General features: G+C 38.5%; 1 protein-coding gene and 2 pseudogenes across 5 annotated transcripts in view; 1 reads left to right on the top strand and 2 right to left on the bottom strand.

The window, feature by feature from the left end:
• Window positions 1–4,729, top strand: part of LOC146511792 (uncharacterized) — a 28,225-nt pseudogene extending 23,496 nt beyond the window's left edge. Inside the window, exons 4-5 of the transcript XR_014875963.1 lie at window positions 1,902–2,498; window positions 2,640–4,729. The product of XR_014875963.1 is annotated as an uncharacterized LOC146511792 (transcript). The remainder of the gene's footprint in view (window positions 1–1,901; window positions 2,499–2,639) is intronic.
• On the bottom strand, window positions 792–4,671 carry LOC146511793 (programmed cell death 1 ligand 1-like; annotated as a pseudogene).
• A 126-nt stretch (window positions 4,730–4,855) lies between the features above and the next one.
• Window positions 4,856–13,887, bottom strand: LOC146511791 (uncharacterized). Of its 4 annotated transcripts, none has more exons than XR_014875967.1 (8): window positions 13,334–13,887; window positions 12,085–12,273; window positions 11,071–11,385; window positions 9,085–9,348; window positions 8,483–8,767; window positions 7,891–7,988; window positions 7,347–7,450; window positions 4,856–7,270 (listed from the first exon to the last, which is right to left on the bottom strand). XR_014875967.1 is itself a non-coding variant. In XM_085171975.1 (8 exons), the coding sequence occupies exons 3-8, from the start codon at window positions 12,155–12,157 to the stop codon at window positions 7,433–7,435; spliced, it is 1,053 nt and encodes a 350-aa protein (XP_085028101.1). In that variant the 5' UTR covers window positions 12,158–12,273; window positions 13,334–13,494; window positions 13,563–13,887; the 3' UTR covers window positions 4,856–7,432. The 4 variants fall into 4 exon arrangements, 3 of the variants coding, with proteins under 3 accessions (XP_085028101.1, XP_085028100.1, XP_085028102.1); XM_085171975.1 differs by having other exon boundaries at window positions 4,856–7,450; window positions 13,334–13,494; window positions 13,563–13,887; XM_085171974.1 differs by having other exon boundaries at window positions 4,856–7,450.
• Window positions 13,888–14,823: the final 936 nt, after the last annotated feature.

Raw genomic sequence — 14,823 nt, 5'->3', positions numbered from 1 at the left:
CCCTTTGTTCCTTCAGTGGTGCTCTTTTCAACCATTATACAAATATAAAAGACCACCACCACCCTCTCCAATCCAGACTTATCGACCTCCATCACACCTCTCACCCCCCCCCTCCTCCCTGAAACTCAGAATACACACTGAGGATGTGAGCCAACTATTTCAGAAACAGAAGCTCAGGAAAGCCCCCGGACCAGACGGTGTCTCACCCTCCTGCCTGTGCTGAACAGCTGGCTCCCATCTTTACTTGCATCTTCAACAGATCCCTGGAGCATCATCCCTGTTCCCAAGAAACCCACCATCACAGGACTGAATGACTACAGACCTGTCGCCTTGACGTCTGTTTTCCAGACTGAAGCAGAGTCGTTAGCTGAAAACTGGTTTTAGAGGTTCATTCAGGACACCTTCTCAGGCTCTTACAGCCTTACCTGTATCATAACAAAGTGTATAAACCCCAATCCACCTTTAACACGGTCCTTCTCCCAAACCTTCAAATAGGACTTTCTGGCCCTGTCATAGTAAAGGGCTGCTTAGAATATTAGAGCCAATGTCACAAAGTTCCTCCTGAAGTATAAGTGAGTGAGAGAGTTTCCTCACTTTGCAGCACAACACGTCTCACAAGGTTTCTACAACCAACCAGAGTGAAATTTGTACTTTGTGTTGTCAGATGAACATATGAGACACTTTGACTCTTCAGTGCAGTGTGGAGCCTAACAAAGATCTGTTTTGTGTCCCAGCTGATCAGCAGGAGGAGAAGAGTCTGACGGAGCAGCAGAGGAACATTTTCAGCCATCTGGACTCAGCTGAGTCACTACAGAGGAAACAATGAGCTCAACACAGAAGGTGAGGAAAATATCACAGTTTCACCAAATAATCAGTCACGTCTAAAACTCTCATACTCCCAACCTGTTATATCACTGTGTTGTATTTTATTATGTATTTTTAAATTGTGTTTACAAACATTAAGAAGTCACAAGCAATTATTGTTCTTTAATATTATTATTAGTTGTAGTAGTGATATTAATTAAATTTTCAATTCAATTCAGTGTTATTTATACAGCACCAAATCACAACAATAGTTGCCCCAAGGTGCTTATTTTCTTTTCTTTTCTTCTTTTCTTTTCTTTTCTAAATGTACTTGTATATTGTTCACATGTTGAAATAAATTACCAATCAATCAATATTGTAATGTGGATCCTACAATAATACATACAGACGAAAAACCCAACAATCATATGACCCCCTATGAGCAAGCACGTTGGTGACAGTGGGAAGGAAAAACTCCCTTTTAACAAGAAGAAACCTCCAGCAGAATAACAGAGGGGCGGGGCCATCTGCAGAGAGCAGTTAGAATAAAAGACATGCTGTGGAAGTACATTATTATTATTATTATTATTATTATTATTATTATTATTATTGTTGTTGTTATTATTCTGATTACTATTAATAATATTATTATTATTGGTATTATTGTTGTTCGAACAGAGTTAATATTGGTTTATCACTTCAAAAAACACGTTCAAAGCACCACAACGGTAGCCCGATATCAGGCAGTAAACACATTAAGTGTGTATATTTTCCCTTTTTTGAGTTTTTTTGCTCATACAAATTGAAATGCGATTAATATAGATTGAAAATGAATGACATTTAATCGCCTTTAATCAAAAAGGAATCCAATGTTTTCTACAGTGAAACGTTTGAACAGTCATGAATTATTTTTAACACCAGGTTGGATGTAATGTGTTAGAACTACCAGCAGGTGGTGATAAGAGACCTTTAAGGTGTTTGGTGCCACACTCCACCTTCAGGTTTAAAACTAGTGTTGATGGAGGGAGTTTGAAGGTTGAGTTTGTTCCACGACTGCATTTCACTCACTGCCTCTGTTTGTATCTCTGTCACTGCAGGACCAACATGGAGCGAGAAGTCAGCGCTCTCAGGAGGCCGACAAACCTCACAGAAGAAAGAGAGAGAAAAAACACAGCTGTGACGAGTGTGGGAAGGATTTTACTTTGAAGGGTAATCTAAAACGTCATCAGGTCATCCACACTGGAGTTAAAGCGTACAGCTGTGACTTGTGTGGAAAGACTTTTTCCTTGAAGGGTCACCTAAAACAACACCAACTCATCCACAGTGGAGTTAAAGCGTACAGCTGTGATCAGTGTGGCAAAGCTTTTAGTCGCAGTAGCAGCTTACAGAGTCATCTAGTTACCCACTCTGGAATTAAGGCATACAGCTGTGACATCTGTGGCAAAACTTTCAGCCAGATAGGGAGCCGAAATACACACCTACGCATTCACACTGGACATGATGTGTACTGCTGTGAACAGTGTGGCAGACAGTGTACAACCAACAGGCAGTTACAACGCCACATGTGTACCCACACTGAGGAACGACCTTATAAATGTGACCTGTGTGAGAAGACTTTTAAATCTCAACGTCACCTGAAACAACACCAACAGATCCACACCAGAAAGAGACTTTACAAGTGCAGTTACTGTGAGGTATGTATTTATATTGTTATCTGTGTTAACTAAAACAGTAAAATGTAATTGGACGTCTGCAGAGATGCTCTTTATTTCAGGCGACGTTCAGGATAAAAGTGTTGAAGGACTGACTTTCACTGTCTTTGTGTCTTTGTTTAGAAGCAGAGCGACACAGATGGATCCAGTTCTCAACCCTGTCATCACTGTGGTGGTGGGAAAGACTTTTGTTGTGACCTTTGTGGGAAAACTTTCAGTCGACAAGACGCCCTAAAAACACATCAACGTAGACACACTGGAGACAAACTAAAATACTGCAAAGAATGTGGGAGAAGCTTCACCACATCACATCACTTAAAACAACATGAACTGATTCACAGTGGGGTTAAAAAGCACCTCTGTGATCAGTGTGGGTCATCCTTCACCACTGCAGGTGACCTTAAATCACACAAACGAGTCCACACAGGAGAGAAACCATACAAGTGCAGACACTGTGACAAAAGCTTCTCATGTTCAGGTAATCGTATTTTTCATGAACGTGCACACATGGAAGGAAACTACAGCTGTGACCAGTGTGACAAGAGCTTCAGGAATCTCAGATCATACTCCGAACACAAACAATCCCACGTTACTAATAAACAGTTTCACTGTTACCAATGTCCCAAAACATTCACTAAATTATCTGCTCTGTGCAAACATCAGCGTGATCACTCAGGGCTGAAATCGCTCCCATCACAGTGAATCTGAAGAGACAGAAAGATCCTCTGGTTTCAGTGTCAGACTTAAAACCCTTGAGATCAGGCTCCACAGAGTTTAGATTGAATCTCCTGTAAACATCTGATGAAAATGTTCCACTGGATGGATGGATGTATAATCTCTTTTTCTGAAGGTTTCTCTCTTCCTGTTTCTGCGAGTGCTGACTGCACAGATGTGATATAGATCCATGTCATTGTTTGGAAGTATCAGAGAACTGCTGATGCTGTAAAGCTGTTGCTTGATGGGCTGTTGTGTTGTTGTTGGTGATGCTGGATGAAGGGCTGGTGGACCAGGTGAGCTCAGGTTGAGGGTAGATCCCGTCTGAGCTGCAGGTGATCCTTTGTCCTACTTGTTGGAGATTAACTTTACAGACTTGAGCTGGAAAAAAAACTAAGAATAAAAAAAACAAAAGAAAAATATATTTCTAAAGAAGTCAGAAAGAGATTTTCTTGTCACAATTTTCCTTTTCTGAAAATTGAATCTGAATCTCAGACCACAGTAAAATATAACATTTGTCTTAGTGTTTTGACAAAGCATTTCGAAATACAGATAATGATTAATGATGTAACATGTCATGTTTTCTTTATGTATTTGAAGTGTTATAAAAATGACTCTGGATCAGTCCTGGTGTCACAGACAGGCCTCGGGGCTTCAAACCACAGAAAGTCCCTTTGGCTCTCAGCTGAATTCCTCTGACACACTTTAACAACTATAAGTCAAAGGTCAGAGGTCATATGATTTGGGAATGACAATGCTGAATAACCACATCACTGATTAGGTATTGTAGTAACAACTCAGACTATTATAATTATTTAGTTAATAATACGGGTTCAAGATGTTGTTTGTGGTTCAATTTCTTGCGTAGGTTGTAAATGTGGCAGCTTTAGTCTTTCCTCTCTTTTAAAAAGAGTTTTGTTACCGTCCACATTCAGGATGATGAACATTTCACTGATGGTGCTGGTGTGGCACTGGTATCTCCCCTCATCCTGAATGTTCACCTCTGTCAGCTGGAGTGAGGCGTTTCCTCTGGAGACCTGATCCTTGGAAAGTGAAGTCCTACTTCTGACTTAATATATGAGCAGTTATATAAACATGAATCTATCCACCGAGCTCCTCCTCGTCTGCTGTGCATCCGTGTTCAGCAGCCTTTCATCTGTATCTCAGGTTTTGTATATTAAATAGTACCTGCTTCTGGGGTTCGACATGTTTCGGTTGTCTTATTTTACGTATATAATTAAGATGTTGTGAATAAGTATTTCAGTTGTATCCCGTAGTTGTTTGCTTGACATCGAGCTTTATCCAAGGAAAAGATTTAGCCAGCCTTATTCAGATTTAGCCATCCTTATATTTTGCTTGTTTTATTTTATTGTGTTTTTGCATAACGCTGTTGCTTGTGAAGCTCGCACACAAGAATTTCACTCGCATGTAATGTACCCATGTACCTGCACATGTGATGTGACAATAAAAGTGATTTGATTTGATTTGAAAAACAAAAACACTGTCTGTCTTTCCTCCAAAATCACACTTGGATTACAGTTGGACTGATTTACCAGGTGGTGATACAAAAATTAAAAGTCTAAGCTATTTAAATCTATAGAACATAATCAACAACAGACCAGACCTGGAAGTGTGAAACATACTGTATTTGGCAAAAATATATATACAACAAAATATAATAAAAAATAATTATAAAAAAAAATATTTTGTGAATAAGTGTTTTCAATAAGTGTTAGATAATAAACTCAAAAAGCTGCACTGTACCATAACAGCCAAGGAGAAACAAAGTCAGTGTCCATGTCTACCTCACATTAAACAGACATATTTCATATGAAATAACTGAAATGTAAAACTGTAGAAAGCTGACTAAAATATTTTAATTCTCTTGAAAACACCATGAATGGTTTTCATGGGTACCCCCTTTAATGAGCTGATGGGGGCACCCAGTGTATTTAAAACTGAAGCAGAGTCTCCGAGTGAACGTCCAGATGTGATCAATAGTGAGTCAGGATGTGATTCCTTCAAGAGTATACAGCTGTGGTGAGAATTACATAAATATTGGAAATTGGAAAAGTTGCTGCTTAAGTTTTTATAATAGCATTTTGCATACACTCCAGAATGTTATGAAGAGTGATCAGATGAATTGCATCGTCCTTCTTTGCCATGAAAATGAACTTAATCCCAAAAAACCCCTTACCACTGCACTTCATTGCTGTCATTAAAAGACCTGCTGAGACCATTTCAGTAATCGTCTTCTTAACTCAGGTGAGAATGTTGACGAGCACAAGGCTGGAGATCATCATGTCAGGCTGATTGTGTTAGAATGGCAGACCTGACATGTTAAATGGAGGGTGATGCTTGAAATCATTGTTCTTCCATTGTTAACCTGCAAAGAAACGCGTGCAGCCATCATTGAGTTGCATAAAAATGGCTTCACAGGCGAGAATATTATGGCTACTAAGATTGCATCTAAATCAACAATTTATAGGATCATCAAGAACTTCAAGGAAAGATGTTCAATTCTTGATATGAAGGCTTCAGCACATCCAAGAAAGTCCAGCAAGCACCAGGATCGTCTCCTAAAGAGGATTCAGCTGCGTGATCGGAGTGTCACCAGTGCAGAGCGTGCTCAGGAATGGCAGCAGGCAGGTGTGAGCGCATCTGCATGCACAGTGAGGAGAAGACTGTTGGAAGACGGCCTGGTGTCAAGAAGGGCAGCAAAGAAGCCACTTCTCTCCAAAAAATAACATCAGGGGCAGATTGATCTTCTACAGAAAGTATGGTGTATGGACTGCTGAGGACTGGGGCAAAGTCATATTCTCAGATGAAGCCTCTTTCCGATTATTTGGGGCATCTGGAAAAATGCTTGTCCGGAGAAGAAAAGGTGAGCGCTACCATCAGTCCTGTGTCAGGCCAACAGTAAAGCATCCTGAGACCATTCATGTGTGGGGTTGCTTCTCATCCAAGGGAGTGGGCTCACTCACAATTTTGCCCATAAACCCAGCCATGAATAAAGAATGGTACTAAAACAGCCTCCAACGGCAACTTCTTCCAACAATCCAACAACAGTTTGGTGAAGAATTATTGGAATTATTTTCCAGCACGATGGAGCGCCGTGCCATAAGGCAAAAGTGATAACTAAGTGGCTCGGAGACCAAAACGTTGAAATTTTGGGTCCATGGCCTGGAATCTTAATCCCATTGATAATTTGTGGTCAATCCTCAAGAGGTGGGTGGACAAACAAAAACCCACTAATTCTGACAAACTCCGAGAAGTGATTATGACAGAATGGGTTGCTATCAGTCAGGATTTGGCCCAGAAGGTGACTGAGAGCATGACCAGTCGAATTGCAGATGTCCTGAAAAAGTAGGGCCAACACTGCAAATACTGACTCTTTGCATAAATGTCATGTAATTGTCGATAAAAGCCTTTGAAACATTTGAAGTGCTTGTAATTATATTTCAGTACATCACAGAAACAACTGCCAACAAAGATCTAACAGCAGTTTAGCAGCAAACTTTGTGAAAACTAATATTTGTGTCATTCTCAAAACATTTGGCCACAACTGTACTGGGCACTTACATAGCAGCTGCCTCTAATACATAAAAACATCCATGCAAAGTGCTCAAACTGTGGTACCATTCACACTGAAATCACGAGTTAGCCAGATGACTTCAAAAAACAGATCTAAAGCAGGTTTTCCATCTATGAAAGTTCCTGTTGAGTTTACATGAGAGACAAAATTATTTCAGCTCCTAATTTGATTCCAGAAACAATGTGAGCATTCAAAGTTGGCATTGAAAATGTTTTTAAAATATTTAAAAAATCGAAAGTAAACTGTACTCATTAAACTGAACATATTAATACTGCTTTGAGAATTACATGGAAAAAATAATTACAGATGAAAAAACATTTCAATACCAGCTTTCAGAATCTTCTCCTGTGCTCCCAGTTTGAATTCAGGAGACAGACTCTTCTTTCTGTTTCCTTCCCAGCATCAAAGTCCTCACTCGTCTGCTTGTTGAGGTTTTTTTCTAATACTACAGAAGTTTGGACAAAAGTCGCAGCACTCTGTGGGACACTTCTAGTGTAAAAACTGATACAACATTATTTTACCTTCATGTGACCCAAAGACTCCTTTGTAAATATTGTTTGGTGTCACATGGCATTTCTTTCCTCACAGGAAAACTGGCTTCAGTGATTCATGAAAAGCAGCATTTCTGTTAAATGACAATAAAAACAATCACATACTGTGTATTCATCACGACGCACAACTTCTACAGATTTAAATAAACTGCAACGATTCCAGCTGTTTTCTATGATAACATATCAGTTATGCATAGTGGTGAAATAATTTCAATCCTGAATTCAAATGAATTAGTAATAATCTATTAATTATTTATTAAATCATATCAAAAAACTAGAAACTAGACTGAATGCAGAGAGCAGTTTAGACCTTTAGATTCCACACTGTTCACAGAGAGCTGCTCTGTGTTTTAAGACATAAGATTTAATCATGTTCTGGTTTCACTCTTGAAAGTTTTCTCACATTTTCTTTGTAACCTGAGGAATGTTTTACAAACCATGAAAAATCATCAATACAAGCAACAAACACAATATTAAGTTGGAATTAAATACTGTGTGTAAAATGTCTTTTTACCTGATTATTCCACAGTACCAGGAGAGTTACTAATAAGCCTAAAACTACAATGACTGCAATGATCCCTCCTACGATTGCTCCAACATTAGATGAATTCCCTGAAATGAAAAAGAGGTCAGATAACTGATTTTTTTCCTTGGAAGTTTTTAAAAATGCATTTTGAGTTTATTAGCTGTGAGATGAACAACTCTGAGTCTGGCAGCAAAACATCATCAATGGAGCTTTAATAGCACAGTTCACCATGGCAACAGTTAAATAAATTGTAAATAAATGTGGACCAGGGAATATAAAAATGTCAGTGATATTAATCTTTAAAAAGGAGGGAAGAAAATAATCAGTTTGATCAGCTCAGTCCACTCCACCATCATCATCACACGCGGGGAAAAACTTTTTTATTAAAAAAACAAAACAAAATATTGACAGTGTTCCTGACAGATTACTCAGTTATATCAGTAAAGGTATCGAGCAAAAAAACCCAAAAAACACTGATATCTGATATTCAAAATGTTCCTCTAATTTTTTGAGTGTATTGCAGTGTGTTGTTTTTGCTATGCTTACACCCCCAAAAAGGAAAATAATGATGTTAATTTACCTTCATTGATCTTCACGAGGATATTAGTTATTTTAGCCTCCACAGCATCAGCGAGTTCACACGTGTATGTTCCCTCCTGATCTGAGGATAAGTCCTGCAGTGTGAGGCTGCCTGACTCTGACACATCCTTTACATGCTGCTTCCACTCCTCTGAGATGGTGTACTGACTGTCAGTCTTTGTCAGGATGATCTGACTGTGGTTGAATCTCCAGATGAGGTTTGTTACAGGGGTGTGTGAGGGGGAACAGTGGATTATTGTTTCAGACTGGCTCTCAGTCACTAATCCTGAAAGAACAGATGCAAACACACAAAAAAAACGTTTTTTATTTGATTCTAATTTAAAATGTTTGGTTTCACCTTTCTAGTGTGTATAAGCTGATGACTCATTACAATGTGACTTAATTTCTTTAATATCTGTAGAGACTTATCCTCAGACACCAAACTCTGAAGGATAGACTAATATTTCCTTTGATTACATGAAATAGAAAAAAGTAAGGTATAACGTTTAAGAAAAGAACAAAATGACTTCAACAACTTTTCAAACCTAAATGAAGCTTTTAAAAGGTGGAACTCTTATTTTCCAAATGAGATATTAAACTCACCTTGTTGCCTGAAGGTTGCTCTCTTCCTGTTTCTGCGAGTGCTGACTGCACAGCTGTAATTCAGATTCATGTCACTGTTTGGAAGTATCAGAGAACTGCTGATGTTGTAAAGCTGCTGCTCAGTCTGATGGACTGTTGTGTTGTTGTTGGTGATGCTGGATGAAAGGCTGGTGGACCAGGTGAGCTCAGGTTGAGGGTAGATCCCCTCTGAGCTGCAAGTGATCCTTTGTCCTACTTGTTGGAGATTAACTTTACGGACTGGAGCTGGAAAAAAGAAGAAAAAAACAAAACAAAAGAAAAATAATTACTAAAAAAGTCAGAGAGAGATTTTCTTGTCTTTTCTGTTTATTTCATGTTAACATGATTTAATTGAACAAAAATCATGTAATTCTTGAATCTCAGATCACAGTAAAATATAGTATTTGTCTTAGTGTTTTGACGCAGCATTTCAAAATACAGATAATGATTAATGATGTAGCATGTGTCATATATTTTTATGTATTTGAAGTGGACTGGAGCTGAAAAAGAAAAAAACAAAGAAAAAACTTTGCTAAAAAAGTCAGAGAGAGATTTTCTTGTCTTTTCTGTTTATTTCATGTTAACATGATTTAATTCAACAAAAAAATGTGTAATTCGTGAATCTCATACCACAGTAAAATATAGCATTCGTCTTAGTGTTTTGACACAGCATTTCAAAATATAGTTATTAATTAATGATATAGCATGTATCGTATTATTTTCATAATTTGAAGTGTGATATAAAAATACTACGGATCAGCCCTGGTGTTACACACAGGCCCTGGGGCTTCAAACCCCAAAATGGTCCCTTTGCCTCTCAGCTGAATTGTGCTGACACACTTTTACAACTATAAGTCAAGATGAAGTCAAATGATTTGGTAGTGACAATGTAAAAAACCCACATTATTATAGTAACAACCAAGTCCATTATAATTATTTAGTTAATAGTAAATTAGAGCATGTACACCAAATGTAGCAGCATGACTGAGGAGGACACTTATTTTGGAGAACATAGGCCTATACGAGTCGGTTTTTGAAAGCTGGCAACCCCGTGTATAAGTAAAAAATATCATCAGTTCATGAGATGGTCTTTAAGACATGAACTACTTGATATGAGTGTACTGTACGTTTATGGTTATTGTGCAAACGGGTTTGTGATGTGGTTTTAGGTTGTTTATGCTTGAATTTGTTGTGTAGGGGTGTAAATGTGGCAGCATTAGTCTTTTCCCTTAAAAAAATGAAATAACAAAGTGAGTCTAACCTAACTCCATCAGAGCTGCTCATTCTGCTCTGGTGCTGATGCTGCTATTAGTCAAGTAGAGCAGAACCAGGGGTAATAACTGGATATATATTTTAAGTATTTTAAAATACAGTATTCTCAGTCACCAGAGGATTTAGACCAACAAAGAAGGCTGGAACCCTGACTTCATCTTCCAGGCTCCACCAGTACTCTATTTATTGGAGAAGATGTGCGACCATCTTTTCACAACCATGTAGTATCCAGATTAGCTGCTATTATTGTAACCCCCCCTCCCCCCCAAAAAAAAACAAAACAAACAAAAACAAAACAAAAACAAAAAACAAAACAGGTCCGTGCCACCTGCCCGCGCACCCAAATTTGCATCCGTTAGCTTGTGAGTGTTGTGTTGTTGGTATTTACTTGTTATTTACTTCATATGTGCAAATAAGTGTTAAAACTAGTGCTGTCAGCGGTAATCTCGTTAAAATGACATTTACACCATAACCGCATTAACGGGGCAAATCTCTGTTTTCGTGCAGTCCCATGCACAGGGCGATCCGCGCTTACTCACTAACGGAGATTTGCCCCGTTAATGCGGTTATGGTGTAAATGTTATTTTAACAACATTAACGCTGACAGCGCTATAGTTAAAATAAATGTATATTCATGATGCTTTGACTCCATAGAAGGTGCCACTTGATTTTCATTTTATATATTTATTTCTTTACCGTCCACATTCAGGATGATGAACATTTCTGTGTTTCCACTGATGGTGCTGGTGTAGCACTGGTATCTCCCCTCATCCTGAACGTTCACCTCTGTCAGCTGGAGTGAGGCGTTTCCTCCGGAGACCTGATCCTTGAAAAGTGAAGTCCTACTTATGAAGCGCTGGTTTTGTACTCCAAGCTGGTCTTGGTCACTGTAGTATGAATGGACAGGAAGGTTTCCTTCTGTCTTAAACCAGTGGACAACAGGTTCAGAACTGCCATGGAAGCTGCACGGCAAGATGCATCTCTCCATAAAAATACAGGAGACCTGAGAGTCTGAGAATGAGTTAAAGACTGTGTTAGTGGGAGATGACATCACATTTACAGCAGATATTTACTTTTAATTATTGTTCTGTCATTTGTGTCTCGGCAGGAGAAGCAGAGACTAACATCGGGTGACTGTTTTCAACATACAGGTAACAGTGTGAATATCAAACCTCTCATACAGGCTAATGTGATCAACTAAACAACTTCAGTCTCATTATGTGTCCCTGTGGACCTGTAACTGGGAAACAGTGGCTTGTGGTTACAACTGGTCCATTAAAAATTAGAAATTTCTTTTGTTTGTTTTACAGATCTGCTTGTATAAAGTTTTATTATTTCCATTCAGCCTTTTTGCTTGAGATAAGCAAAATATTTTGACATTACCTTTGCTCCATAGAAACTAAAATGTAAGAATTGTCTTATAATCTGCTGAATTACAAGGGAATTACAGATTTATATAAATATAGTGATGTAAGAAGTGAAAAAGCTGTATATTTGTTATGATAATGCTGCTTTTATGTCATGTGCATTAATGTGTGCATACGCTTGCACATACTTGGTAGTGATTTAATAAACTCAGTCAAATAGCAAAGTTTCACTTCATTAACACTTAAGAGTTGACTATATTGTGATATCAAGGGCAAGTTAAAGCAAAGTTAAAGCAAAGTAAATATTCTGGCATCATGCTGCTCCGGTATTTGCTTCACTTACCTGCTCTGGAAACTCTCAGTATCCACAGAAACTCCACGACCACCAAAAACATAGTGCAGGACACCCTGATCATATTTCTCTAAGATTTCATGTGACGGTGCAGCAGTGAACAGAAAAAATTACCATACGGGGTGGCAGTTACATCCAGATAGGCAGGATTTTCATTCCTTTAGTCAAGTTTGAACATGCCTGAAATACAAGGAAGAAAAAACAAATGCTGAAAAAAGAAATGCTGTTAACAGTCTTTGCCCTTTTCAATTTTTTTTAACTGCAACAGTTCAGTTTACACACAGAACAACAGAAAAACCTGCAAAACAAATCCAACTATGCAACACAGAGGACAAATCTCTTTCTACAGTTGAAAAAAACTGAATGATTATTATAAGTTCTTTAAGAAGAAAGTCCAATACAGACTGTAGCAACGTTATGTTATGTCAATTTTCCCAGTTAGTGGTATGTAAGACATCAAGCAAGCATAACCTAAATAGGAAGATTACAGGTAGATATGAGTAGATGGAAGTCAGAAAAATCTCAGGAATATGTCCTGAAAATAGAAAATGCCCCAAAGCAGCTGAAGGAATGAAATGGAATTTACATCCAGAAAAGCCAAAACAAATCCAGATAACTTCCTGAAGAAAACAAGTAAATTCTCCTGCTCAGTTATGATTGGGGGCTGCATGTGAGGTAAAGGACCAGAGGACACTGGAGTAAGTTCCTCAACAGTAAGTTGACATGTGTACACTGAAATTTCAGTGACACATTCAAAAACTGTCTGGGTCCTGATTGGACTGATTTCATTAGGGACAGTGGGAAAAAATGGCCCATGGAAATGTTGTAAAGCTGATCTGTCAGTGGCTTTTGGAGAAAAGTGGGACAAACTCAAAAGAGACTGCTTTTCATTAATGCAGAGAAATCAAGCCTTTGTAAATGCCCGCGGTTCAACGAAGAACTCAGTGTAATGCATTTGTTAACGATTACTTTTTCAGGTGCTGTATCAGAAATCACCACAACAAACAAACAAATGTGTCGATTAAAACAGACGATTTTTTAAAAATGTATGTCAATGAGCAGAGTTTAACAGTCTCGAACCTGGAACCAGACGATCTGGTTCACAAGTAACAGAGTTAGTTAGATCTCAAATGCCCTACAACGGCCAGAAACTTAAACTTAAAAGTAAGTAAGTAAAAGCAAGTATGAAATCACACCCAGTCAGACCACAGCGAAGAACAAGAAAATGAGAATCACTCACCCACACATTCGTTTCATAACTCTCCCGACAGCCTGTGTGCAGAAACCCACCAGAGAACAGTATGAGGCAGGATTTAGCACTCCGTGAAGTAGCTCCACATGTGAGTCACTGCGCTCCAGATGTTCGTTAGACATGAGAAAAACAAAATGCGAAAGCTCCACCTAACAGGCACAAAACAAAATGCGAAAGCTCCACCTAACAGGTACAAAACAAAGTGCGAAAGCTCCACCTAACAGGCACAAATCAAAATGCGAAAGCTCCAGAGTATGGGGAATCTGTGAATTGTTACAAAAATTGGACAAAACACAAATATAAGAAGGTTTTTTTTCAAAGCTTTGTCTTCTTTTAACTTTTTCTTATAACATACTAGACTCATGTTTTTTTGTTCTTAGCTTATCCAGTGATGTGACAAGTCAGTTTTGTAGCTTGATTTTCCCACAAGTACTTGATCATCTTTTTCTCCACCTCATACCTCCCTCTGTGTTCTTACTGGAAGAGCCTGTCGGAGCAAATCCCTGCAGATTGTTCAAAAAACAACTCACACTCTGAAGGAATGCTTCACCCCACTCCTACTCACTGGTGCAGCCCAGCACTGAGGTGCTGACCTCTGTCCCACATCTCAGCAGTTTTGCAATGAACACTGGAAGTTTCTCACTATTCTTTTCATCTGCTTTTGAGTTCACTAGCCCTCCAGCAAATATGACACTTTCATTACTGTATGATCTGAAAAATGTTTTATATTCATGAGACATTATGAGCACATGTCTAAAAGGAATACAGAACTCAGCAGTGTAGGCAGATTACTCTGTAATTAGTTGTAGATTGACAGAGGTTTGATCCTTAGTAGTCTGCAGGGACGTTGTTTACATTCCAGAGTGTTCTGGCTTTCACACCCACATTCTGGGAGCATGGGAGAGGTCGTACCTTCTCTTATTGTTTTATGGTAGGATAAATGTGTCTATATCTGTTTTAGTCTAAGTGCCTTTTGTTTAGGTGAACTGTCTAAAATGAATACAGAATTTAGCAGTGTAGGCAGATTGTCTATAGTACAGTATTACTACTGCTGCTAAACTAGAACCACTGCAAACACCCATCCTATAATGGCTATGATGCAACACTGGTGGAGTTCTCTGAAATAGTTTTCTGAACTTTAACTATGCTCAGCAGTATATCAGTTATTAGTGTTTCCTCAGCACTGCTGCCTTTGCACATGTATGTTCCCTCATGTTCTGAAAATAAGTCCTGCAGTTTGAGGTTTCCTGACAGATATATTCTGCAGCTGCTAATGCTGCTTTTCTTTGGCCGTGTAGTATTTGTTACTTCCAGGTCAAGTCACAATGGTGCCATGGTTGAATGTCTAAGCCACATTTTTTTTTAAATCACAAACACACAAATTTAGGAAACTATTCAGAATCGTGAACATGTGAAAATCCGCCCCCTTTTTTTTTGTTTGAAACATTTAAAATTTTGGAATTGGTGGAATTTGGTAA

The sequence above is a fragment of the Neolamprologus multifasciatus genome, chromosome 9, assembly GCF_963576455.1.
Source record: "Neolamprologus multifasciatus chromosome 9, fNeoMul1.2, whole genome shotgun sequence".
Classification (NCBI taxonomy): domain Eukaryota; kingdom Metazoa; phylum Chordata; class Actinopteri; order Cichliformes; family Cichlidae; genus Neolamprologus; species Neolamprologus multifasciatus.
The sequence above is the reverse complement of the archived record's forward strand: the minus strand, read 5'-3'. Positions and strand labels throughout refer to the sequence as shown.